At 31.5% G+C, this 26442-nt stretch overlaps 1 protein-coding gene across 2 annotated transcripts in view; it reads right to left on the bottom strand.

Moving 5' to 3' along the window:
* LOC129231818 (solute carrier family 2, facilitated glucose transporter member 1-like) overlaps nucleotides 1-26442 on the bottom strand; it is a 112896-nt gene that overhangs the window by 65606 nt on the left and 20848 nt on the right. Inside the window, exon 1 of one of the 2 annotated variants that reach the window (XM_054866199.1) lies at nucleotides 12315-12487. The exons of the other annotated variant lie outside the window; for it this stretch is intronic. Within the exon in view, the coding sequence (XP_054722174.1) occupies nucleotides 12315-12329 (15 nt within the window). The 5' untranslated portion in view covers nucleotides 12330-12487. Of the gene's footprint in view, nucleotides 1-12314; nucleotides 12488-26442 lie in introns of those variants that run through there. 2 annotated transcript variants of the gene reach the window in all.

Here is a 26442-nt window from a genome sequence, read left to right as displayed (position 1 = left end):
GTTCTTTTTACTTTTATTAGTACATTAAAGTCTCTGACAGCTCCCAATATCATCGTCGTCCTGACTATACAGCAATTTTACTTCATTTTATTCAATGAAAGTTAAAAATACGCTGTTTAATTTACGTTTTCCGATAGCTCAATTGGGATTGAGTTAGGAGAATATTTATCGTTATGCGAAAAATTTCAATACTTTTTCAGTTTAACACTAGCTGAACGATATGTCCCAATTCCTATCACTTGAAAACGTAATTTTGCAACAACAACGAAATTTTCTGTGAAACAAACATAAACCTACTTTCCTGCAATGAAGCTCGAAGCGAAATGCATTAACAATAGCGATCAATTGCCAAATGTGGGAACATTCGCGATTTCCTCGAAATTGGCAGTAACAAGAAAGTCGACAGATGTCGGAGCAAGGAAAGCAGATTGAGAGAGTGAGACAAAGAAAACAACATTAAGATATTTTTATAGTCTCCATGTTTCTTCTCTTCCCAAAACAAAGTTAAGAGGCAAAATATGTTAGCAGATTTTTTTTTAATTTTTGCAAAAGACATCTGAAATCGCTGAAAATGTTTTATTTCTGAAATTTTATTATAAACTTTCCTCGTTATGCAAAGATAAATTTTCGATAAATTTCATAAAATGTTTTAAAAACGTTTGGAATGTTTGGAGTTTTTCATGCGTGAAACAAAATGATTAATTTAATGTTGACAGTTGTAAAGTTTTTTTTAAATGTATGTAATGACGTGTTTATTCTTAGAGATAGAAGTAATTCATGCTTGAAATTAATGTTTTTATTTTAATCGTATACTGTTTACCATCATGTACCAGAATAGGTAACATATTTTAATGTTTTAAGTATGACGAAAAATTTAGTTGGTTCATCGAGAGAGAGATAAACTATAATTATTATTATCTTCATTTTTCGAGAAAGTTCAATAAATTTAAGAATAATATTTAAGAAAGAAATATCAATAAAATTCTGAAGATTAATTAATAAAATTCTCGATTATTCTTCTTATAAAATTCTTGAACCATTATTATCTTCATTTTTCGAGAAAGTTCAAGAAATTAAAGAATAATATTAAAGAAAGAAATATTAATAAAATTCTTAAGATTAATTAATAAAATTCTTAATATTAGTTAATTCTAAATCATCTAGTTCTTAAAGTATTTAAGAAAGAACATTTTCATGCGGGAAAAACAACGTCGTGATTCACAAATATTGTATTATGAATTTCATTTGCGTGTTTCGGGGCTACAAAGAAGTCTTTCATAGTTGTAACTCATCTTTTCTTGTTAAGGTGGTTCTCCGAATAATTTAAAGCATTAAGTTCGTAGGGAAAAAATCTGTTGCATTATTGAGGCATTTCGTTAGTTAGGTTTTTTTTTTTTTTCATTATTATTTTATCATTGTCATTATCATTATTACATTTTAATTCCTTTTATCAGTGATAATGTGTTTTTGGGTAGCAAACATTTAAGAACATTTCAAATCTCTTTGAAAAACATGGATGACGTAACAACAAATCAAAATTTTTATTACATACTTTGCATCGAAATACTGAGAATACAGCATCGAAACCCCCTTACTCTAATTATAATTTATGGATAATCTAGATACAAAATTTATTTTATTCAGTTTTTACACAATTATTCATTTCTTTATTTATTTGTTTTCAATGAAGTGATTTAATCTTTGATTTTAATTATGAGGGAGCGGGGAGGGGAGTGAAGTTTCGTAATCAGAGTTGAAACACATGATAAACTTTCATATTTGATTGAGGAAACTGACATTGACTTTTACCGTTTGAGTTCAATGTATGGGTCGGTTATTATTTAACACTAGACACAATGGAAGAATCATTATGAAATTGTTTGTTGCTTCCGCCGTTTCAAAACATCATAAATTATAGAGTACAATGTAGGTGATGCAGTTGCAGGAATATCATATGCGAGACTAGGAGATAAATCAATATTTTGCAATATTTGAAAGCATTTTCTTCGCTGCAAATAAGCCACGAAGGGAATGACAATATTAATTTATAGTCAAAAGAAAATCCTATTGTGTTTAAACCATAGCAACGGTTAGGCGCAATTTCTCCATTCTTTCATTTTAATGTGTTCAAATCAATTCCAATTTGTTTATTATAAATATTTAGATAATGTACATAATGGAATCGAAGGTTTCTCAAATGCATTACTTTCGTTTTTAAGCCGTTTAAGAAACTGAAATATTGGACTTCTTTCTGTAGCATCGTTGATAATATGAATTTATCTAATTGTATGAATAAGATTTAAAGGCATTTAGATAATTTTCCATATTAGGATCGAATTTTTCTCAATTGTATTACCTTCTTTTTTTAGTAGGTAAACATCATTGATAGTTTAAAATTACCTTATTGTTTAAATGATGTTTTAAAACGTTTAGATAATGTACAAATCAGGGTCAAAGGTTTCTCAAATGTATTACTTTCGTTTTTAAGTTATTTAAGAAATTGAAATATATGGCTTCTTGACGTAGCATCATTTATAATTTAAAACTACTTTTTTGTTTGAATAAGATTTAAGAACCTTTTAATAATGTACATATTAGGATCGAAGATTTATTAAATGTGTTACCTCCATTTTTAAGCCATTTAAGAAATTGAAACGTATGCCTTCTTGCATTTGGAAGTTGCATTTAGGAAAATTTAAAATTACCTTTTTGTTTGAATAAGATTCAAAAGCATTTATTCTGAATTTATTTTCACGAATAGTTGCGAAATGTACTCGTTAAAAGGTCTCATAATTATTCTCGAATTTATTACCTCTTATTTCATATCTTTCATGAAACGAGAAATACATATCTGCTTGCTATTGTATCACTGGCACTGACTGTTTACATAAAATTTAAGTAATTGAATTTATTATGAACAATCTGATAACACTCACCATGCAATTCCCGTATGTATCTCCGTCAATTTTAGGTTTTTCAGCATAAAATAATAATGAATAAATAAATAAATAATATGTATAGCTGCTTACTATCACATTATTGATATTGTTAAATACTGAGGCTGTTTAAGTGAAGTAGTAAAATGTAAGTTTTAGTCAGGTTTTATCATCCTTTATGACTGGTTTGAGAATTATTCGCCTTCAATGCCAACAACTTAGCTTATATTTTCATGGGAAAGCATGTCATGAATGAAAATTTATAATCATAACTTTAATTTAAAAAAAAAATAGCTGCAAAAAAAAATCATATTGCCCATAAACTGTTCAAAACATCGTACTAATTCTCAACAAATACTACTCTTTTGCATTGAACATTTTATTTTCATTTGCGTTGTAACAGAAATATTGTCTTGGAAAGCAGTAGAGTCCCGTGAACTCGGCACTCGAATCCAGCGAACTCGGCCACATTCTGACAGGACGTAAAAGAGCCAACGAGAAAAACCTATTGCATGCTCATCCTCGATAGTTTCAATTTCCCCTCGCATTTTCAAACTTTACCACGCTTCTGTCCACATTAGGACGAGTTTTCGGGAAGTATACAGTGCTGGCCAAATTATTAGACTAAGACTTTTAAAAGCAAATTCTTTATTGATTACATAACTATAGACACATTAACGAACAGTAAAACAATTATCTAACATTTAGTATGTATTCCCTTGTTCTTGATGAGCATTGTAAGTCTTTTTGGCATACTTTTCACAAGGTTTGCACCATTTCGTAACTTTTTAAAAAAAGAGGTAAAAAATTGTTTATACTCAGTACTATATATACTCACATACACATACTCACTAATTACCTAACACTAACTTTAAATATAACAGAATAAACTAATAAAAAGAACTAGTGAACTGTTTAAGCTGATTGAGGTTATGTTCCTGGTAGGTAGATAAACAAAGAACATAAACAAAGCAGACAGTGCTGCCACCTGCAAACATTAAATCATGCTAAAATAACGTAATAATCAGTGTACAGTATGTACTGTACGTTAACAGTAAAATAAGTAGTATTTTAGTACAAATAGTGTACAAAAAACAAAACAAAAAAAAACTCTTTAGTCTAATAATTTAGCCAGCACTGTAAAATCAAAAGAGGAAATTATGTGCCAACGTGAAATCATTTCATTTGATTTTTAACTCCACAAGAAAAATATTTGTTTACCGTAATCAAGACCGCTGTGTTCGTCAAATATGAGTAGGCAATGGACAGTTGATTAAATAAGAAAGCTTTCTTTACACAGTAGCTCAGCATTAGTGTCAGCGCACACAAGACAGCATAGTTTTGTGCAATATTTATTGAAAAACTCTTTTATAAAAATTACTTCACAAGTATTCCCGTATGTTTAAGCTTTATTCTAAGAAGTATTCCATTTCTTATGACTTGCATACACAATTTGGCATTAATTGCGTAATATTTTTAAAAGTTGTCATGCAGAAAAAGTAAATAATCTTGCTGCACCTCCATTTAATACGTTATTTCTTTGTATCGAAAAGAGAACATTGTATCTTTTACCTAACAGGCGCTATATATCAAGTCAAAAAACTTGAAAGGTAACGTCTTGATTCTTGAATGTTAATTTCATTTAAAAGTAATATTGAAACTAAATAAAACGGTTTCACTGCAGATACATTTTATTATTCTCACATTGTTTATCCACAAGAAAGCACGTTTTTTTTTTTTTTTTTTTTTTTTTTTGGCTTGCTAACGAGTGTTTTAGCTAATTAGAAGTCAAAGAGTGTAAGTCTCAAGTAACTGGTTTTGAGATACTCTAGGTTTTTTAAAAATATTCCAATTAGTGGCTCATTAATTTTTATGGGAATTTGTTTATTTATTCAGTATAATCAAGGTGAAATATGGCGATTTACTCGTTTCGGATAGTGTTATGGTCTTATGTTCCAATTTAAAAAAAAATTAAATTCCATATTCCTGTCTGATCTACTTTTTAACATTTGAGAAATTTATTATACATCAAGTTGTTACCATTATTTGACCAGCTGGCTTGGTATTCTTCTGAGCTTAAATGCATTCTATAACGAAATTAAATAAGGGTTCATTGCATTCGACTTATATAATGCACACCATTTTATTTTTTGGTAGCTCAACAAGTTGTACTTGGGAATGAGGGAATGTTAAACCTCATTCTCGATTCTTCTTAGTTGTCTCATTGATTTAAGCCATACTTAATAGGAAGGCATAACAACCCGTTGCAAAGCAATAAATTGTTTTCACTTTCTGAAAAGGTTTCCGCCTCATTTTTACTTTTAGATTCCATTAAATCTCGAGACAAAAAGAAATTGTTTCTGCATATCATTTAGTATTCTTCCGCTATTGCATAACCACAACTGCTTTTTCTTTTGTCTTCTGACAAGAATGATACATGGACGAGTTACGGGGAAACTAGTAGCTTGGCTAACCAGGTTGCCACTCTTTAATTAGTTCGGAGATTTAGCAAATACTCGATCGAAAATAAAGACATCTCCATTTTCGAAATCATTTTCTTATTTTTACTAGCAGGCGGTAGCGGCACTTCGGGGGGGGGGGGGGGGGGGGGGGCAAGAGGGCAACCCCCCAACTTTTTATGGTTGATTTATTTATTTATTTTCCAATTTCTGAACCAAAACTAGAAATTATAACAGCAGAAATGTCAACATTTTCAAACTAAAATTATTACGAAACAATATTTAGCACAAGCAATAACTTTTAGTTTATGTATTCATTGCTTAGATATTAGTTTGTGAGACCGCAAGCAACGGTGCGGTTCAACTCAAAATGAAGATAAAAGTTTGGATAATGAGCAGTAAGTTATCACCAGAGCTCAGGTTTATATATTCTCTAGATGTCTTAACCGGGCTATTGGAATCTTGCATGTAGTTCTGTCTTAGCTATGGCTTAAGGGCAGTAACTTACTGCTTATTTCATTTATTCATCAACTTATGTAAATATTGGTGGCCTTTTTTTCAGATTTAAGAGAAATGTAGTAGCAAAATTTAAGCACGTATCGATATCGTTATTATCATCTTAGATATTTAAAACCGTTTTTCTTTGTCTTTCTTTGGTTGATTAACAGACTTTAAATTCAGTTAGTAACAAAAAAAAAAAAAAAAAAATCAACAAGAAGGGGGAAGAGAGAATTTGAAATATCTAAATTTATATCAAACCAGATGCAAGCACTTTTCCGACATTTAGTAGATTGTGTTGAAATGCGTAAAGGGTTAACATTCGGAAAGTTATGAAAGTGAAAACCATTGTATGAAAATTCCAGGTTTGTGTGTAATAAAATGTCCGTTTTGTATTTATGGTTTTCTATTACAAGTTGTGGGAAACTGAATGTGCATTTTGAATTGCACAATCCGGTATGTTTAATCCGGAGGATCTTTTTCCGAATTGAATTTGTGCGTCTAAAGTGAAACAAAATAACGAGAAAAAAATTGAGAGACAACAGGGGAAAAAATACTTAAGAAAAACGTCAGGAGAACGATAAAAAAATTCTGTCGAAATTAGTGTTGCTAAACGAATCAATACTAAAAAAATAATAATTAGTAATGTACATACAAAAGCATAACTACTCTTAAAGTACACACAAAGACGTAATTACTAACAAAATTTATGGTACGAATTATATTAGTTTGAAGTTTCTCAAAAAAAGCTTTACGTCGTAATCCAGAAGAATACCAATAAGTATGTAATGTTATATCGGAAGAGAAAATAGAGTGAATGAAACTTGCAAGTTACTAGTCAAAGCTACTAATAAATCAAAAACACTGCAAAATATTATCATAATTCTCTCCAGTAGCGTGTAGAGGGATTTTTGCCGAAGAAGATTGCTGGACTGCGTGTTGTAAATTTTTTTATTCTAGACTAAAGCCGTTGAACTCGGAGGAAGCTAAACCTATATCACAAATCAGTGAGTAAAGTACTTTTTGTTAGAATAGCAGAACTTCTGAAATTGCTTTTCAATGAATTTTTTTAAGCGAAAAAGAGCTCACACCTAAATAAAAGGAAAACTTTGGGGAGAAACCAAATGCAAAAAAAAAGTTTTAATTCTGAGATTTTGAATTTAAATTATGTTTTTCGCAATCACGAATCGTTGGGTTTCTTGTTTATACTAATATATTTTATAGTAAACTATAATTTGAATTCAAGACGTCAAAATTCAACTAAATACCAGGGGCTGGATGCTGGATGTTGTGTGCTGGATACTGTTTTCGCTTAAAACGAATTGTGTAAAGTCGAGAAAAGTTCGTTTATAAATTATTCAACTCCGCAGCCCATGGACGCCTGCATCATAAGCATAAAAAAATAAAACCAAAGGAAGCGCACGTCATTCAACGGTCATGTAAAAACAATAAGCAATTCGTGATTGCTCAATAAATGAAAAGAAAACTTTGGACACTAACCAAAGGCAAAAAATGAAAATGTAGCCCTTATGATAAAGATTGGTTGTAGATTGTCTCTTATAAAGAAGCATAGTTTATAAAAGTATTATTGATTGTTTAGAAACTGATTATGAACAAAAGTTTTTTTTTTAAATCATTACTAATTGTTAAGAATGATTAATGACAGTATATTTTTGAAGTATAAAAATTTATGTAATAAACTTTCTGCATAGTTTTTGTTGGCGAAATTTCACGTAAATTTCATATTTACATACCCATACGGATATTATAATGCTATGCAGTTAAAAAAAAAAAACAATGCATCGAAATAAGTCCTATATGCCTCCCTGGTAAAACATGAAATTTTAAATTAGCTGAAAAGTTTTAACTGCAAATATTTTTGGTTAAAACACGGATGTAAGTCAAAAAATAAGACGTTTTAGATAGCTGATACTTGCTTTTATCTCGTCAATCTTATTTCCTTTTGAAATCGCTTGAGGAAGCAAAAAGTTATTAAAGAAACGGCCTTATTGTTGAAAATCACTTTTCATTGCTCGCGGGTAAAAAAAGAGAAAGAAAAAAGCCCATATTAATAACTATTCTGGACAGTGGAGTGCCTGACTAGTTTACATTTATTCTTTTGGAATTGTTCGGCGCTTTTGTATAGTAGATTTCATCAACTGATTTTGAGCTATAGATATTTTTCAGTTTTTGCATCACACTCGACATTACTTTTATGGACTAACAAAAATATTTTTGAAACTAGGTTTGAAAAAAATTGTACTTTATTTGCTTTGATTACTTTCTTTTAACTAATAACTTCATTTATTTATTTATTTTATCTACATCAGGGCCAAAAGAAGTGCAGGAGTCCTATAGTATCCACAACTTACTTGTAAATAGCCTGAATTTCGCAAAAAAATGTAAAAATTTGCATAAACTCGAACGTAAGTACAAGAGCTCAGCTCACGTGAGCTTCTATGCAAACTAAGCCCTGATCTACAACATAAGTCATGTTTCTAAATTTGAACAATTTCACTTTTGTAGGTTTTATCTAAGCATCGAATTCGTAAGCTTCATCTCTTGTTTTGCCGTCTTTGATGCTTACGATGAAATGCAGAGTTACTGTCTTTCGGAACCACCTAACATATCATAAGCGTGTTTTATCATAACCACTAACATAATAAGATTTGTCAAGAGATTTGAGCTTCAAAAGCATTTTTCCCCTATGTAATTACAAGGTGATTCAAATTGACTCAATTTTAAAATAGGCAAAATTTCTAAAACTTATGAAATCTGCTTTGTGAACATATTCTTCACAGTGCCTGGTAGAGCTCAAGGCAATGTGACACTTCTATAAAACAATGGTGTACCATTATGTTCAGTTTAGAAATACGATTTTATTATATTAAAGAACTGGATTATACATCAGTTAGCTGTTTAAGGAGTGTTTCTTCTATGATATATGAATATATTTGTATATTCATATATCATAGTATATTCATATATGTATTATTCAAGAAAAATCCCAAAAACAATTTTCTCTTTAATATATTTTATAATAGAATACACATTGTAGGGCAAAAATTCAAAAGTTTTTCTTTTTTTGAATGTATGCGGTAAAATGTTTTGCCATAAAAAAGCAAATAATTTTGACTACAAAAAATAAAGCATTTTTCTTGCGCATCATTCAAATTAGCAAAAAGTGTATTTCCGATGCTTTGCGTACAGCATGAATATAAATACATTAAGCTATGATTTCAAATTAATAAATAAATAAATTAGCTATTAGTATCAAAAACCAAGAGCTTGATTATTTTTCAATTGCTACGTGCGTTGAAAAAACTAAAACCGCGCAAAGGAATACGGTTCGAGATCATCAACATTTAACAGGACATTTAGGAAATCTCCCCCATTGAAACGTCACGAAATTCAAATGCTAGTCACGTTTTGCCTCAGAGCGTGGCGATTATGATTTGGAAGTCGAGGCATTCGCGCTTTGATCAGCCATTTTGGACCACAATTTTACGAACTCTACTTTTTGAGCAATGTGTAACCGCACCCGCACTCGTACGTGTGGTTTCTTGAGCAAAAAATCTTTGTTCGCCACAGTTTTCAAACATTTTTGACTCCAAATACAGAGCTATTACGTGCCGGAAAAAATGTCTAGTTTTCTGTAGAATAGCCCACTGTTTCTTTTTTAAACTAAAAATTAAAAGAAAAGTAAAGTAGATACATGTCGGAAAGATGCTACTTTAGATTTGAAGTATTGTTTGCCAGAATTGAGAAATCTAAAACGGCTGTCCAAAAATGTATCCCACACATTACAAGTAAACTCCATTAAAAAAATAACCGTTAAAAAGGAAATTAGAAAAAAAAGATGCTTAACATATAGGAGTTAAGTAATTTTTCTAGGTCAACAAATTTTGGTATATGCAGGAAATTAGAAGAAGAAAATAATCTAGATTGTCTCACACGTGACTGTGGAATCACCAAAACACCTTGAGCTCAAAATAAAAGTCAAATTTTAAAAAGGTAAAAAATGACTCATTGGTAAAAATAGAGATGACCAGTTCAAAATGTGTACTTTACCCAGTAAAAAAATGAAAGTTTTTTTTAAATGTTCAAATTCAAAAAAGAAATAACTATCTATACTTTTAAAAAGAATCGAACTTTCATCGAACTATTAAAATGTTTATTTCAGATTTAAAGTCAAAATAAAATTATTGATTTTGGAGTTCATTGCAACAAGGTTCAGTTGATTTAATTTTATGTGTTCATTTATAATTGTGTGTATCAAGCAAAGCAATTCACTTTCATGTTTATTTTAATGGAAGTGTAAAACATGCAGAAACAGTGTTGGATATATGGGCACACGCGCTCACCGCATTTGTTGTTTACTGAGCCTAATAAAAAAAAATATATATTAATTTGAATTTTTGACATCTTGAATTCAAATTATGTTTTTCGCAATCACGAGTGTGTGTGTGTATAAATGCGCGTGTGTGTTTGTGTATGCGCATGTGTGTGGATGCGTGTGTGTGTATGTATGCATGTGTGTGCGTGTTGTGTATGCAGTGCTGTCTGTGTACGCGCGTACGTGTGTAGGCGTTCGTGTGTGTGTGTGTGTGTGTGTGTACGTAAGTATATGTGTTTGTGTCTGTGTGCAGGCATGTGTGTGTGTGTGTAGGAGTATGTGTTTGTGCCTGTGCTCAGGCATAAGTGTGTGTATGTGTTGTGTGTGTGTATGCGTGTGTGTGTGTGTAGGATATGGACGCAACCTGAAGACGGTTTTCGCAATAGGAGCAGCATCGTGAGGCCGGTCGACGCGACGGCGGTGCTGGCAGAGGGTGCTGGTGGGAAAATAAAATGATAGGAATTCAAAACCGTCAAGTGGGTACAATAAGCAATCGTGATTGCTCAAAAAACATGCATATTTTAGAAATGAAATGAAAACAGCTGCACTAAAACTAAATAATCAGATTTGGTATATTTTCCAACTCTGTCAGCTTTAAAGTCCATTTGAAAAGTCAAACAAAACGATATTTCAAATTTTACATTAAACAAAAAGTGATAAACATATCGTATAAGGAACGAATCTGATGACTTGATCGAAAGTCAATAGATTTTTTTCTTAAAATGGTGATTTCAGATCTGCATAGCTTGAAAGTCAACATATTTAAGATATCTTTCAAGCTACGCCGATCGAAAATATCTTTACAGTATTTAGAATTGAGCTTGCATTTTTCCGTTAATATTTCCCCTCTTTGTCAAGGATTCACCTTAAGCTGCTCAAAATGACATTCAATTTTTTTTTCTTTCGGTGTTTTAATTTAGCAAAATCCATCTAAAACATGAATATTGGAAGAAAAAAGGGCCAAAAATGGCCGCTCCTGTCGTGACGCAGACTTCTCTGCTTTGCTCAACAGGTAGTCGGCGAAAAAGTGCACGTGGAGAAAGCTGCGTACGAGGAATCGCAGTATTTAAACAAACAAAAGCCATACGGCCGTTGAAACTCGAGCTTACGGACAAAACTTGCTCTGAAACATTTACTCGAATTTAACAAACACGAGAATCTAAACTGAAAAAACAGTAACAAATATTTTATTTCAAACTAAATATTTCAACTACAAATTCAAAACCAAACAAAAAAGAAAATCTTTCAAAAAATTGAATTAATTTTAAAAGCAAAAAATTATTTTGAGATACATATTTGCAAAGTAAAATGAAAAAAAAATATATATATATATAGAGAGAGAGAGAGGGGGATTGAATTTCATAATTTTAAAAAATGTGAACGCAAGTTGCTTATATTGCTTAAGTTCTGAATTCGCAGAGAGAGATATCTTCATGCGGCAAAAAACTGTGTATATGAAGTGTATAACATTAAAATTTAAGCTACTTCGTTAATTTTAAGAAAAAAATATTATCGGTGTTTTCTCGCTTAAAAGTAAAAATCAAGAAATAAAAAAAATTAAGAATCTTCGTATCCAAAAATTTTATTCTACAAATTTAGTTCAACTCCACGAGAAAAAATTTTGACTTGAAAATAAGTGAACGTCTCTTATCAGCTTCTCTAAGCGAAATATTTTTTTTTCCTTTCAATGAAAACATGAAATACTTTTATAATTGCTTAATGAAGCATTGTATTATATTTAACAGCATTATAAAATTTATAATTTTTTAAAAGCTAACAAAAAGTAATATTTTTCTAAGCAATATGGTTCAAAGAAAGAGAAGAAAAGTGAAAATAATCGTAACGTTTCCCAGAGAAAAGGAGAGAACTGTTCACTTCCAGGAGAAAAGGGATTTTTTTTTCAAACATTCAAATCTAAATGCTTTATTGCAAATAACTGTAAAAGTGAAATTTTTGTTCGTTATTCTTTTTTCCTCCACCTCAAATTTCATTTTTATTACACATTAATAAAAACTATAAACTTACCTTCCGCCGCCGCATCTTTCAATCAAATAACTGCAGTGGTTTTGCTAAAATACTTCAGCAGTAAAGAAATAGCTGTAGTAAAATATCGACTCACTACTGCTACCATGAGCTAGCTACCTATATCACGCTTTAGCTACTCGTGGCTAGTGATAGATAACCGAAGGTTGAAAAATGTCCCGCAACCTACTATACTTACAAAATGAATTCTGATGAAATATTGGTTACCAGAAACGACCTTTCTATCGCCAAGCTCGAGTGATCCCATCGCCAAGTAGGGAAAAATGTTGATGCTGGACACGTCCAACCAGCTGTGATGAAACATAATGACTTCTTCGCGTCATTTAAGGATGTATTAAAAGGGAAACATAAAACAAAAAGTGGGAAAGTGGGGATAAAAAAAGGGAATTTGGAAGAGAAACTCGTTTACAATCGTTTTATATTGAAAATACGCAATGAAAGAGAAGAAGGAGAAATGGAGGGGGGGGGGGGGTGATTGGTATTATCTGTACACATAAAAAATGAAGATTGGAAATAATCTTGAAAATCCGTTCTTCAGTCACGTAAAACGAAATCAAAGCAATTTGGGTCTCTTGCCTAAATCTCTACTCAGTTATGAATTAAGCGATGAATCCCACCAAAGCTCCATAATTATTTCATTTTTATCTGTTTTTCTGTTATCGATTTGAATGGTGCTTGAAGGCTCAAATGGCTAAAGGGACTGGATTGCTCCATACGAGGTTTATTCTTATTCAGAGCCCATTTTGGGAAGGGTGCCTCTTTGGAGAACTTTTAAAAACCGCCGACACTCACTGTAGTGTTAAATAGAATAAAAGCCCAACAGCCCCTTCCCGTCGATTCTCTTAAAGATTAGTAACGCATCTAATTTTGGTTTTAAAATATCTTCCCAGACATTCAATTCGCAATTGAATTTCGATTCATAAATGATTTCATTCACTAAAGCTAAAATTGATCTTATAACTCCCCTACATATTTAATCAGAAATTTGAAAATTAAATTACAGACGCATTGCGGTACACAAGATAATACCTTCTTCAATGCGGAGAAGCAAAGTTATACCAAAAGCTCTTCATGGCTAATATATGTTTTAAATAATGAAAAACTCTTTATAGCTACTATGCTCTAACTAATGAAAAACTCGTATGCTTTAGGTAAATAAAAGCACTCATGCAAAATAACCTGATTTTTTAAAATGAAGTACGGAAAATTGCATGCTAGCAAAAATCGGACTAGAAATTGAGTTAAATAACTTTCTTATATATCTTTCTTTCTTTTTTTTTTTTTTTTTTTGTAGAAAGGTTGCGTCATCGTGAAGCATTTTTTATTACTATTAGTACACTAATAACATATTTATGTTAATATGAAAAACTTTTAAGCAAATATATTTATCATTGGAGATATTCCAAATAATTTATTACTGTTAGTATACTAATATATAATGAGTACTTTTAAGCAAATATATTTATCACTGTAGGTATTCCAAATAATTTATTACTATTAGTATACTAATAACATGTTTATGTTATTATGAAAAACTTTTAAGCAAATATATTTATCAGTGGAGGTATTCCAAATAATTTATTACTATTAGTATACTAATATATAATGAGTACTTTTAAGCAAATATATTTATCAGTGGAGGAATTCCAAATAATTTATTACTATTAGTATACTAATATATATTGAGTACTTTTAAGCTTAATTAGTACTTTTAAGCAAATATATTTATCACTGTAGGTATTCCAAATAATTTATTACTATTAGTATACTAATAACATATTTATGTTATTATGAAAAACTTTTAAGTAAATATATTTATCAGTGGAGATATTCCAAATAACTTTTGAAATATTTTTTTGTCAGCAAGATAAAAAAAATAGCTCGTGTGTGGAAACGAAATCATAAGTTCAATAAAATGAATCGTTAGAAAAAGATTTATTCAGTTATTTTGTGAATGAACGTCTGCCAAATAATTTTTTAAACGCTGTTTAATGCAATAAGAGAGATGGCAGAGTGAGATATAACTTTTTCTTCTTTGCAATGCATTTTCAAGTATTTTTGTTAAATGTAAATACATGCTAAAATATTTTTATATTAATCTTTTAACGCAATATGCCTAATTGATTCATGTACAAAAATTAGGCAATACGCCAACAAAATGAAGCACAATTTTCAGTGCAGTTTATTTATTCGGTGCGGCAATCATATTGCATACACTTAGAAGTGTATACACCCATGAGCAATACTTGAATGTTAAACGCTTTTTTCCACGTTTTCTTAAATACTGTACTTTTCTTTTTTACTATTTAAAAAAATATAGAGAGAGAATTTTTTTTTAATCTTAACAAAATGTGATTGAGATTAATCATACAACTATTTTATCGAATGAAATTAATATTGAATTGAAAAAATACCAAAAATTATTGCATAAAACCTACTCTATGAAACACATTACTTGCACACTTTTCCATTTTTTCACACGTGATGGCAATTTCTTTGTCTGCCATTGCACTTTACAAAACATAAAGCTCAGAAAGAAACTCAAAAGCATTTTCTCCTCCTTCTTCTTTTTAATTATTATTTTACTAATAAGACATACTTGAGCACATTTTTGCTGATAAAACATAAAATGGGAAAAACTTCCGTATTCCAAAGTCTAAGTAAAAACTTTCCCCATTTAATTCTTCACTACATGAAACTTTTCCCCCACGCTACTTTTTCCGTGAATTGCATCATTCCTTTCCAACTGAGGCATGGGTATTACTCCATTAAGCAAGGTTGCTTTTAAGGTTCACCGACTCCCAAAACAGAGTGAGGAGCTTGAACTTTCGTGCGAAAACAAACGAAGTGAGAACACAGAATAACACGAAAGCGAAAGTTTTTTTTTTTTTTTTTTTTCAGTCTGGTATTTTAACCATTTATTTAGATAGATAACATCGTTTTGAAAACATGAAATCCTATAACGGTTTCCTCCAGTGATGCATTGCACTGCATAAACATTCTTATATCCAAGAAAATTAACCTGTAATACAATCTACAGTGTGCGAACATTGTGTGTTTTTAAGTCAGAAATTTTGTACAACAATATGAAACGACAAATGAAAAACTCTTCAGAAATAATGTAAAAATGTTCATAGCAGCTACGTTTTAAAAATAAAGCTGTTCATAGCTACTATGTTTTAGTTAATGAAAAACTCTTCATAGCTACTACATTTTAGAAATAAAGCTGCTCATAGCTACTACATTTTAGTTAATGAAAAACTCTTCATAGCTACTAAGTTTTTTAAATGATGCTCTTCATAGCTACTATGTTTTATGTAATTAAAAACTCTTCATAGCTACTAAGTTTTAAAAAATAAGGCTGTTCCTAGCTACTTATGCTTTAGTCAATGAAAAACTCTTCATAGCTATAGAGGGGCTCGGAAGCTAGGACCATGATAATATTTACTTCTTTCTTTCTTTCATTTTTGAGCAATCACGATTGCTTATTGTTTTTATTTGACCGTTTTTTGGTGTCCGTGCCTTTTTCAACTTGGATCAGAAGTCTCTGCAGCAGCACCACCCACCGTCCTGTGCTGGCGGCGCGGCGCGGCTGCTCCGGTTTTGAGCTATCCGCTTCTCCTGGTCGGAGGCGTACATGTCCTACACACACGCACGTTCACACACATACACACACACAACTTCACACACATACACTCACACACGCCTACGTGCATACACACAGGTCTACGCACACACACAACTATGCACAAGTAACCGCCCAGGAGGAGAGGCAGACTTGGGGGGGGGGGGACAGGAGCCGTTTCTAGAACCAATAACTCCAATGAGTAGGGTCCTGTCTCGGTTCGTGATTGCGAAAAACATAATTTGAATTCAAAATTTCAGAATTCAAATTAATTTTTTTTTCTTTTTTTTTTTTTTTTTTTTTTTTTTTTTTTGTAATAGGGAAGGGTTAGCGGCGCTGAATTAAGTTGGATTACTTTCGCAGTAGTTTTGCAAAAGTATTCCAACCTAAATCCGCTCCAATTGAACGCCTCAAAAAGGGATAGACAATATCAAGTTCATAGTTCAACTAATCAGAGTCACACTATAATATGCTTTAAATAATGAAAAAACTTTCACAGCAGCTTTAGACTCTTGCTGATACATCTACCGGACAAGGTACAAAGAAAACTTCTCATTCTATTTCGGCATGAATGAAGCCGTGTCCATTTATGACGCCGTCCCATTCCTCCCAACCGTCCTCTGCACTATATTATTAAAAAAAAAAAAAAATCTTTAACACTACAAAACCTTCAGCTTCATTAGGACGTACTAATTGACTATTTCTCTGATTACGAATTTAGAAATGATATGAAAGTGAAATCTTTTACATCAATAATTTATGAAATATTTCTCTTTAAATGAACCATTTTTTTTATCTTTTGCTCAATCCATTTATACAAATGAGACATTTTTACGCATATATTTGCACTTCATTCTCGGAACTTAAAACTTCGGTTTTTAATTCTTATGCATTCGAATATAAGAAACCATTATGTATCATAATATGAAGTATCAATTTTCTAAAAAGATCAATTGTATTTAAAAAATAATGATCTGTGCGTGTTGTACAGGTAACCACTTGGTCACGCCCGCAACACCCTCATATCATTATTCAGATCATTTCTCAGATCACTTTTTAAGAACAATTTTTTTAAAAGTTAATGCTTTATGTTATGATACACGGTGGTTCCTTATTTTCGAATATGTAAGAGCTAAAAATAAAAGTTGAAAATTCCGAAAATAAAGTGCAAATATATGCGTAAAAATGCCACACTAGTGAAACGGATTGAGCATTTTAATCAAATTTTGACATTAATTCGAGGTTGTTAAAAATAGAAATTTTGTGTCATGAAAAGAGAGAACATGGCTGAATAGACACATATACGGGAATATGGGTCAAAGTGTTAAGATAACTTCTTTTTCTAAATGAGCAAATTGGAAATTTGTTTTGAAAATTACAGTAAATAAATAAGGAACAATGTATTTCATTATAAAACTTGCATTGAAATATTTTACATTTTTGGCAGTAAATGTGTAATTTCCAAAAAAAGTGGAAGTTTTTCAATTTTTTTTTTCATGGAACAAAGTGAAAAAAAAATAAATAAATAAATGAATGAATATATATATATATATATATATATATATATATATATATATATATATATATATATATATATATATATATATATATATATATATATATATATATATATATATATCCAATGAAATATTTTCCATTTGATTATAAAAAGTATATTTAATCAAATGATGAATAAATAAGTATAAAGGAATTGATGATGAAACAATAAACGAATAAATAAATAAGGAAATAAATAGTTAATGTGAGAAAAAATAAATGAGTGAATAAAATATTAAATGAATAAGAAAATAAGTGAAGGAATGAATTAAAATTTGAATAACTAAATGAAGGAATGTTAATGAATTAATTAAAAATTAAAGACGTAACTGATTGAATAAGTGAGCGAAATGAACTATATTTTACTTTGTCTCGCATGCACTTGACTAAATGAACAAAACATTTTTAAAAAATAAGCGTGACATTGAACAAATAAATACTACACCCAATATTATTAATTCCAAATTAATATTTAAGATGTTAATAACAAGAATTTTATCATTTAATAAGAACAAAAATAATTTTTGAGTTATAACATAATATTAGAATCTGAATATTAATTTTTGATAATTGCTTGTATTGTCATAAGAAAATTTTCTGGGGTAACTTTTTCCGGACTGAATTGGGCAACATCTGTTATTAACTACATAGTTGAAATATTACCATATTGGTAACTCTAAAAACAAAGTAAATATTTCACCATTTCACTTTGTCCCGCTATTTCACTTTGCCCTACATTCCCTAACTTAATATTACATTGTGCAATAGCTCTAATCGCGTGTCTTGTATATATTATTCCATATATTCACCTTTTAAGGTAGGTTATTTGTAATATGAACATAATATGAAATCAAGGAAAAACAGTAAACTTATTTACTATTACTACTTTGCAAAACCTACAAAATCTCTTTTCTTTTATGGGAATAACCAGAGGTACTTTTAATGCCTTTATAAGCGTATATCACGTATTGAAAATCAGAAATAAGTCTCAAAAAATTTGGTCGCACGCATTTTCACGCTTTGTATTTTTAATAGCAATTGTGAAAAAAATTTAAAGAAAAGGCAACCACTCCTCTAAAAATGTCAAGGAGTATTTTCACGCCTAGAGAAGAAAAAAAAAACTTTCAGCTATATCTGGATTTCAGAAACATAATGTAAATATTTTGTATGTATTTTGGTGTGTTTTTTCCTATAAAAGGAAATAAGTAAGTAACTCTTTGCCCCCCATCCGCCTGGAAAACTTTGAAATGACGGCCCTGCTTTTCCTCTTCAAATCGAAATAATGGCTATGAAACTTTCAAATACTGGGAAAATAGGGGGCGCTATCTCCAAACGTTGGTGGGTCATGAGAGGAAAACGGTTGTTCAAGAGGTCATTTTTACATGAGAACCAGCAGGAGTAGAGTCACAAGCATTTTTTCATGACGCACAGTGATATTTTCTGTTGAGTACTGAAGTCACCTTTGATACTTTACTAGCTGACCCGTGCGAAACATTCAAGCTAGAAATTTGTAGCCCTTTTGTGAAAATACCATGTAAAAACACCAGTTATAAAAATTCATCATATTCGCTAGGCTCAAAATTACCGGACTCAATAACCTAGGAAATGGTTAATGACTTAAAATGCATAATAATCAAAGTGCTTGGTTTAAAAAAACAAAGAGCATTCCCGCTGCATTAATTTTAACGCTTTATATAGGTGAGATACCCAAATTGCTTTTTTGTTTTTTGAATGCTACAATGGCAAATTATCTGAACTGGGATTCGATCGCTGGACCATTCGGTTGAAAGCATACTGCTCTACCGCCTGAGATATAGAACTGTCCATTTTAATAATGCAAACAGAAGATTGGAATTTAACCGAATGAATCCCTTTTTTTTTCTTTTTTTTATAAAGTAGTCAGAATGTGAATTATTTGTTTATTTTTTCGCCGAAAGTTGGGGGATGGGGGGCTATTTACAATGATACTTTGCGTTAAAGTTTGATTAAGTATTAAAAATAAGTTATGGCATTCCCAAAAAAAGAAAAAATACCTTTCAGAAATTATTTATCATTTGATGCTACAACGATAATAGCATCCAAATAGCATCCAAAGCATTTGGTTTTGTAATGAGTAGGAAAATATAGCGTAATTTCGCCATTAAACCTGCTGCCTCTTGAAGGTCAAACATAGGTGAAACTACAAACGTGCTCCAGATAGCACACCTCTCTGCAGAAAGCAGGTTCATTTAGCAAACGAGCCGAATTATGTCAGAGCTTTTCTTCAGTTCGCGAGAAGAGACAAAGGAAAAAACATATTAAGTATGCCTTCCTTTCTTTAGTTTCCCATTCATATCAGTAATTAAAAAAAAAAAAACTCATACAATGCATGATAGTGCCAAAAAAAAAGTCGACTTCCTCCTCCAATCATTCAATTCAGCTTCAAATAATTCTTGAAAATTACTTAAAATAATTCAAATTTGATCCGTCAAAAAATAAGTGAGTTACTTAGTTGAACAATTTCATTTTGATCAGTAGAACAAGTAAAATAACAGCTAATATTCGTTAAGGTCACTTTGAATCCTTCTTGAAAGTTCCGTAAAAATATGTCATTTTGATCTCTCAAAAAAAAAAAAAAAAAAAAAGATGAAAATTTACTGTTTCGTTAATTGGGGCATTCCACGGTATTTTTGACATTATGTAGAGTCCGTAATGTGACCTTTTTTTGCCATAACTTTTTTATTTACCGTTTGATTTGCAAATTATTTTAATTTGAGCTGGTGTGTTGGTAGGAAAAGATCAAAATAAAATAATATGCTAATCAAACAGTAAATTAAGAAGTTATGGCAAAAAAGGTCACGTTACGGACTCTACATAAATGTCAAAAATACCTTGGAATGCCCCAATTATACAACCAGAGTTTTAAGTTCTTCTTAAAAATCAAGTCATACGATTTTAATTTGATTTATCAAAAAATATTTAATGTGTGTGTAATTTCGTATTTCAAATAATGCCGCAATACTTTAAATGATCACAAGGGGAAATGTGGTTCGTTCCTTGATCAATTAGTGTTAAAACGTAGTGCTGTAACGCATGATGTATTTAGTCACATTGAATCCATCAGTTGCTCAAACGACTAATATTAGATCTGAAAAAGTGAACAAAATCAAAAGTATCCGTGTGTCATAGTTTCCTGGGGAAAGGAGGGGGTGGGGGGACAATTTAAATTTTGGTATGCAGCAAAATGTCAAAATCCAAAATTATTTCTCCGATTCACCTCGAAATGTATTCTACTTTGTCCTTTTTTTTTTACTATCGAAGAGTGTTTTAAAAGTTAATATGGCAAGATTACTGAATGTATGATGCAGTGAGACCATAAAACAACTGTATCTTTCTCGTTTAATACGCACAAAATTGAGTCAAATTCATATTCTCTGGTGAAGGGAAATTACAAAGAAAATTGAGTTGTTATTATTATTACTTTTAGAAAATGAAATATCATAACACTATTTAGAAACTAAACAGTGAATTTTAATCAGTAGTGACATTTATTGAATGCGGCAAAAAGTTATCTATTATTTTGAGGCAACAGACTTCTTTTTTTAAAGTTGGTGTTTAAAAGCATAAAATGCCTAAATTATTCTAAAACATCTACTGGTGCTCTTTTAATTATTGTAACATTGTTGAGCATTAGCTTCTGCAGTTTAACAAGGAACACACAAAAGAGCTGTTCCGCAAACAACATTTTTGAAAGATTCTGCTCAAGTGGAGGAGAACAGTGATTAACTTAAAACCGCTCTTACAAACTTTAGCTCTCTCTCTCTGTCAAAGGAATTATCAATCAGTTATACAAAATTTTGTACTAAGCCAAAAGTAACTTGTTGGTTGTTGTTTCAGAGTAACTCGTTGGTTATTATTTGAGAGTAACTCTTTCTTATTGTGCCGAATCCTTAAACCCTCCACTGCGATGTTTGATACTCAAGAATTACACTGAGCGGAGTTTGGGGCTGTTCACAAGTGTCACTCTTTGAGGGGGGAGGGAGTGCGTGAAATTGTGACAGTTTGGGAGAAGGGAAGGAAGGGGATAACAAGAAGTGTGACATCACGCCTTTTTATAAGAATCTTCACGAGAAATAGCGTGACGTGTGACAAAGGGGGGAGGGGTATGGTGCAGTGTGACACTTTGTGATAAAAGGGGGAGGGGGTCAAAACTGATGAAAAAGATTCTAACGTCATTTGCGGACAGCCCCTCTGAGAATAGCATTTTCTATATTCTAAAACCGGATATTACTCCTCTAGTCAGAGCGTAAACCAGGAGTAACGCGATTGTGAATACGAACTCGCACATACCATACTTCATCCGTGTATTATTCCTGTCAATGGAAAATAAATTTTATATGTTAAAGTTACTGTAAGAGCATTGTTTCTATTGAAAAAGCATGAGAATCCGGACTTTCATTTGCTTTTTTAAACATTTTTTTTTAATTGTAAAATATTTTGCACTCAAAAACTATCAAATGCTTTTCCCATCAAAATTAGTGTTTAACCTCAAGAGGTTATAAACACAACATTGATATAAATAAATTTTTTCCTTATTATATAAGAAGTTCAGAAACAAAAAACAATCAGTCTAAAAAATAATACTTTGAAATTTAATGATTTTTATACAACAGCTTTTTGAAATTTCAGGGCCAGTAATTTGATCAGAAAAGTACATAACCATTATGTATAGTTTTTTAGTGTGATTTCGCAACTGCAAAAAATATTATTTGTTCCATCGATATTTACAAGCATTAGAGAGGATACAAAAAATTTTTTAAGGGGCTTACCCTCTTTGGCTTTGAGACTCAGACAGTCTTCAAAAATTCATTCGCAATCAAGTTATAGTGCAAATAAGTTACAACAGCTATTATGCTGTATTTAAAGCATTTTTTTTCTTCTGCTATGTGAAAGTTTTTCGCTGAAATTGTCACCAGAATTTTAACTCTGCAACAAAATTGATACTGTGGCGAATGATATTGCATTGAATAAAACTCTCTAGTTTGTAAAATAAATTTATGGAACCACTCTATGTTACCGATACGTTTGGTCAATCAATCAAAAATACGAAATATCAATTTTCCTCTTACTAATAAAATTTTATTTGTCTTTATTTATCTCTTTAATGTGTAAAATTCAGAAATATTGATAAGAATTTTTTCAAGGTGTGAAAGTACTCTTTATGATTTTTTGAGGAGTGGAATTCATTCTGAAAGTATGAAATGCATCAACCCAATGATGCCTACATGTATAACAGTGATCTATTCCATGAAAAACTAACTTTCTAAAGACAAAATGAATGATGGCAGGGAAAGAAGACATTATTACAATTTTGATTTTAACATTTAGAATGTTTAACAATTTGTATTAAAAAAAAAAAAAATACGAAACATTCAAGCTTAATATTTAAAATTTCTAAATGCTCCTTCCACTTCTCCGCAACGCTAGATATTCATTTAAACTACAAAGCGTGCAAATATGCTGGACTAAATTTTCGAAGCCTTTTTAAGATTTTCAATGGGCGAAAAACGTTTGTATTGCCCGTTTTTCAAGAGAAGGCACTTGACTCCTCCCTCGTCACATGGTTTCCGATTATTCTATTTCGCAGTTTCGGCAGAAGGTATATTCGGATCATAGCATTTTGTTTTAAATGCAGCAGTTTTTAAAATGTAAGAACAACTAAAATGACATCAGACAAGTGATGAAAAGGACACTAAGACTTTTTTGCATATTAAAATGGACGCCCAAGTTAAGGATGTCTAGTTTTGTCTCCTTTAGAAGCGCGTGGATTGCTTACCGATCACCCCCGCGTAAAATGGAACTCTGCGTTCGAGGAGGCGTGGCGAAGTGCCTTCTCGTAAAAAACGGACAATAGATGTAGAGGCGTTAAAAGTATCCTTCTGTTACAAAACTGATTTTTTTCATACACTCATACGAGAAATTAACTGTATATATGACGCGTTCAGAGCTATAAGTGGATTAAGTCCATTAAAGATTTGATCTACTTTAGCTTTGAGCAACTCATTTAACACAAAGCACTTTGAGCTCTTAAGATGTGAGACGTTCAGAGATAAAGTGGATTGAGTCGATCGTAGACTTGATCCACTTCAGCTCTGAACGCCTAATATGTTGCTGTGAACGTCCGAAACGTGGTAAATGTCGACATTAGCCGGTGAATATCAACAAACCAATGTCGTAGGAGAAAAATCAGATATTTTCCGAGAATCACCGGTAAAAATCGACATTCAGCAGTTTCGATCTTTCGCGCAACATATATATATAAGCAGATATTTCACTTTTAATGCTTTGTTATTTTTGATAAAATTTTGCAGAATCTAATCCCCTTTTTCAAGGCAGAATATGATCGTCTCTACATTCGTGGATTTGAGCTTCACGAGTTTTTCTCGAAATTCAACGGGGAAGCCATGTTTATGCCAAAAACAAATTTACTGTATGCAATTATGTGCTTTTCATTATCATTATTAAAAATAAAACATTAAAAATAATCTATTTTCCGGTTAACTGCCAATGTCACTAGTCAGCAAGGAGAAGTTTTGATGAGAGTGGTATTTAAGCGGACTCTGGAGGATTATTTTCTGGGCCAGTTCCAAGTATTTCAGGCTAACTGGAAAATCTAAAACATTAGTTAAAGACAATGAAATAAACCTTCAGAATCCGTGCATAAACTAGAGAGCTCTGCGCGGGAAACGCATTCCAGTCGCAGCGGATGTTAAAATGTAACATAGACGAAGAATTGTAATTCGGCGTTTAAGACATAAAAAACTGAATAATGACAATTTGAGCAACGGAATTTTAATTATTTCTGTTAGGGACTTATTTTCAACACAACCCCTCTTTCCCTTTTGTCACAAAGTGTCAAGCATCCTCTTATTCCCTCCCCTTGTCACGTGCCACGTTGTTTTTCATATGCATACTTTTAATTGAAAAATGTGTGGCGCTACACTTTTCCTCCCCCTTGTCACAAACTCGCACAATTTTGTGAAACCCTTCCCCCTCGAAGCGTAAAATCATTTGTGGCCGATCCCTCATCTAGAGTAGTTATTTAAAAAGAAAATATGAGGACAAAAGTTATTAATTAATATGAAAATGACATTAAATTCCATTCGTTATGGTAAAATTATAAATCTCAACGATTTCGTTCAAATTATACATTTATCTTTAAAAATAAATAAATAAATTTAAAAAATCAACATTTTATCATAATTAAGAATTTTAAGCTGCAAAATAAGAAAAATGTCAATCATTACCCACTTAAGTTAGAGATTGCAGAATTTATACAATTCAGAGTTCAGGAGAATGTTTCTCTCTTATAAAAATTTCACTAATTTCCTCTCTCTCTCTCCTCTCCTCTTTTTCTTCCTCTAGCTTAGTGAAAATCTCCAACGCCTTTCACTATGCTATCTCTGAATTTCAATACAAACGCTTCTGAAGTAGCTGCGTTATTAATGAAACAAATGTGCTATTAGGTTATCCCAAACTTAAAATTTTACATTGGAATGTTTTAATAACCAAGTAATTGTTCGATTTTTTCGGTTATAAAAATGCGCGTATTAATAGACGTTTAATTTTCAACTTAAAGAACACGAGGCGTAATGGGAAAATAACTTTAGGATCCATCACCTTTTTAACTTAGCTTTTAATTTCTTTAAGCAGTTAGTTTTTTTTCACTCTCTGAACGACGAATAACAAAAGAAACTCGCACAAAAAGTTCAAAATCTTTGAACATTTTCTGAACATATTCTTTATTTTTTTTCCATAGCATACATTAAGTTACAGGCAAAAAAAAAAAAAAATAAAAATAATAATAAATAAATAAAAAAGAGGGAAATCTATTCTTAACAAACTATTCAAATCAGTTTTTTTATATAATTTTTGAGTCATACTTTTATTTAAAAAATCCATATTTCACTTTTGTTTACACTACGTCGATCAGAATGATTTGAATGAATTTTACACTCAGTACTCTCACACAGTATATTTACATTGATTCTGAACTCTCATTCCATTGTTCCCAACCAATGTTAAGGGAAAAAAATGTTTAACTTGAATACTTGCAGTAATTTTTTTTCTGTTAGCTTGAATGCTTGGAGTTGTCCCAGAAAATAATTGTCAGGAGTGTATTTAAATACGCCCTCATCACAAGTTCTCCAAGCCGACTAGCGGCCTCTCGACGGTTATTTTAAAAATACAAAACCACGTGCATCTTTTTAGATAACATCTGTTCTCTTTCTTTCACGTTAGAATGTCCTCGGCGTGTTTCAATGTTGTACTTGTTGCCTATGGGCCTGTCCGTAAATGATGTCACCCTTTTTCCCAACATTTTTACCCCCTTCCACCTTTGTCACAACGTGTCACTCTTCACCTTATCCTCTCCTCCCTCCCTTGTCAAGAAAAAGGTTGAATCCAGAGCTCATCAGTTGCGGAGGATTCAATAAATATGGTCAAAAGACCAAAAAATTAAACTACAAACTAAAAAGAGAGTGTTTAAGCTCCAGCATATGTACTACAGAATAACAATGGGCAAAACGCATCACATGCTGGGGCGGGGGGGGGGGGACGCCTGAGAACGACATTTTTTTTTCTCAATTTTTAAATTATTTTCTATATGTCCTCTCTTGCCACTGTAAACACTCTGGTCTCTGCAAATGCCACACTGTGACACGCGTGTCGCGGGTTGACCATCCCCATCCCTCGAATAATTGATATCAGAAAATATACGTTTTGCAAATCGAAAAAAAAAAAATCAGATATTTTTTTCTTATTGCGAAAATTAAGTGTTTGGAAGATGACAAAAGAATCTAAATAAGGATAACAAATCAATAAGCTTTCAGAGTGAGGAAGTAAAACTTAGGTGTGTTCACTGGTTACTTATGGGGGGGGGGGGGGTGC

The sequence above is a fragment of the Uloborus diversus genome, chromosome 10 (genome assembly GCF_026930045.1).
Source record: "Uloborus diversus isolate 005 chromosome 10, Udiv.v.3.1, whole genome shotgun sequence".
Taxonomy (NCBI): domain Eukaryota; kingdom Metazoa; phylum Arthropoda; class Arachnida; order Araneae; family Uloboridae; genus Uloborus; species Uloborus diversus.
The sequence above is the reverse complement of the archived record's forward strand: the minus strand, read 5'-3'. Positions and strand labels throughout refer to the sequence as shown.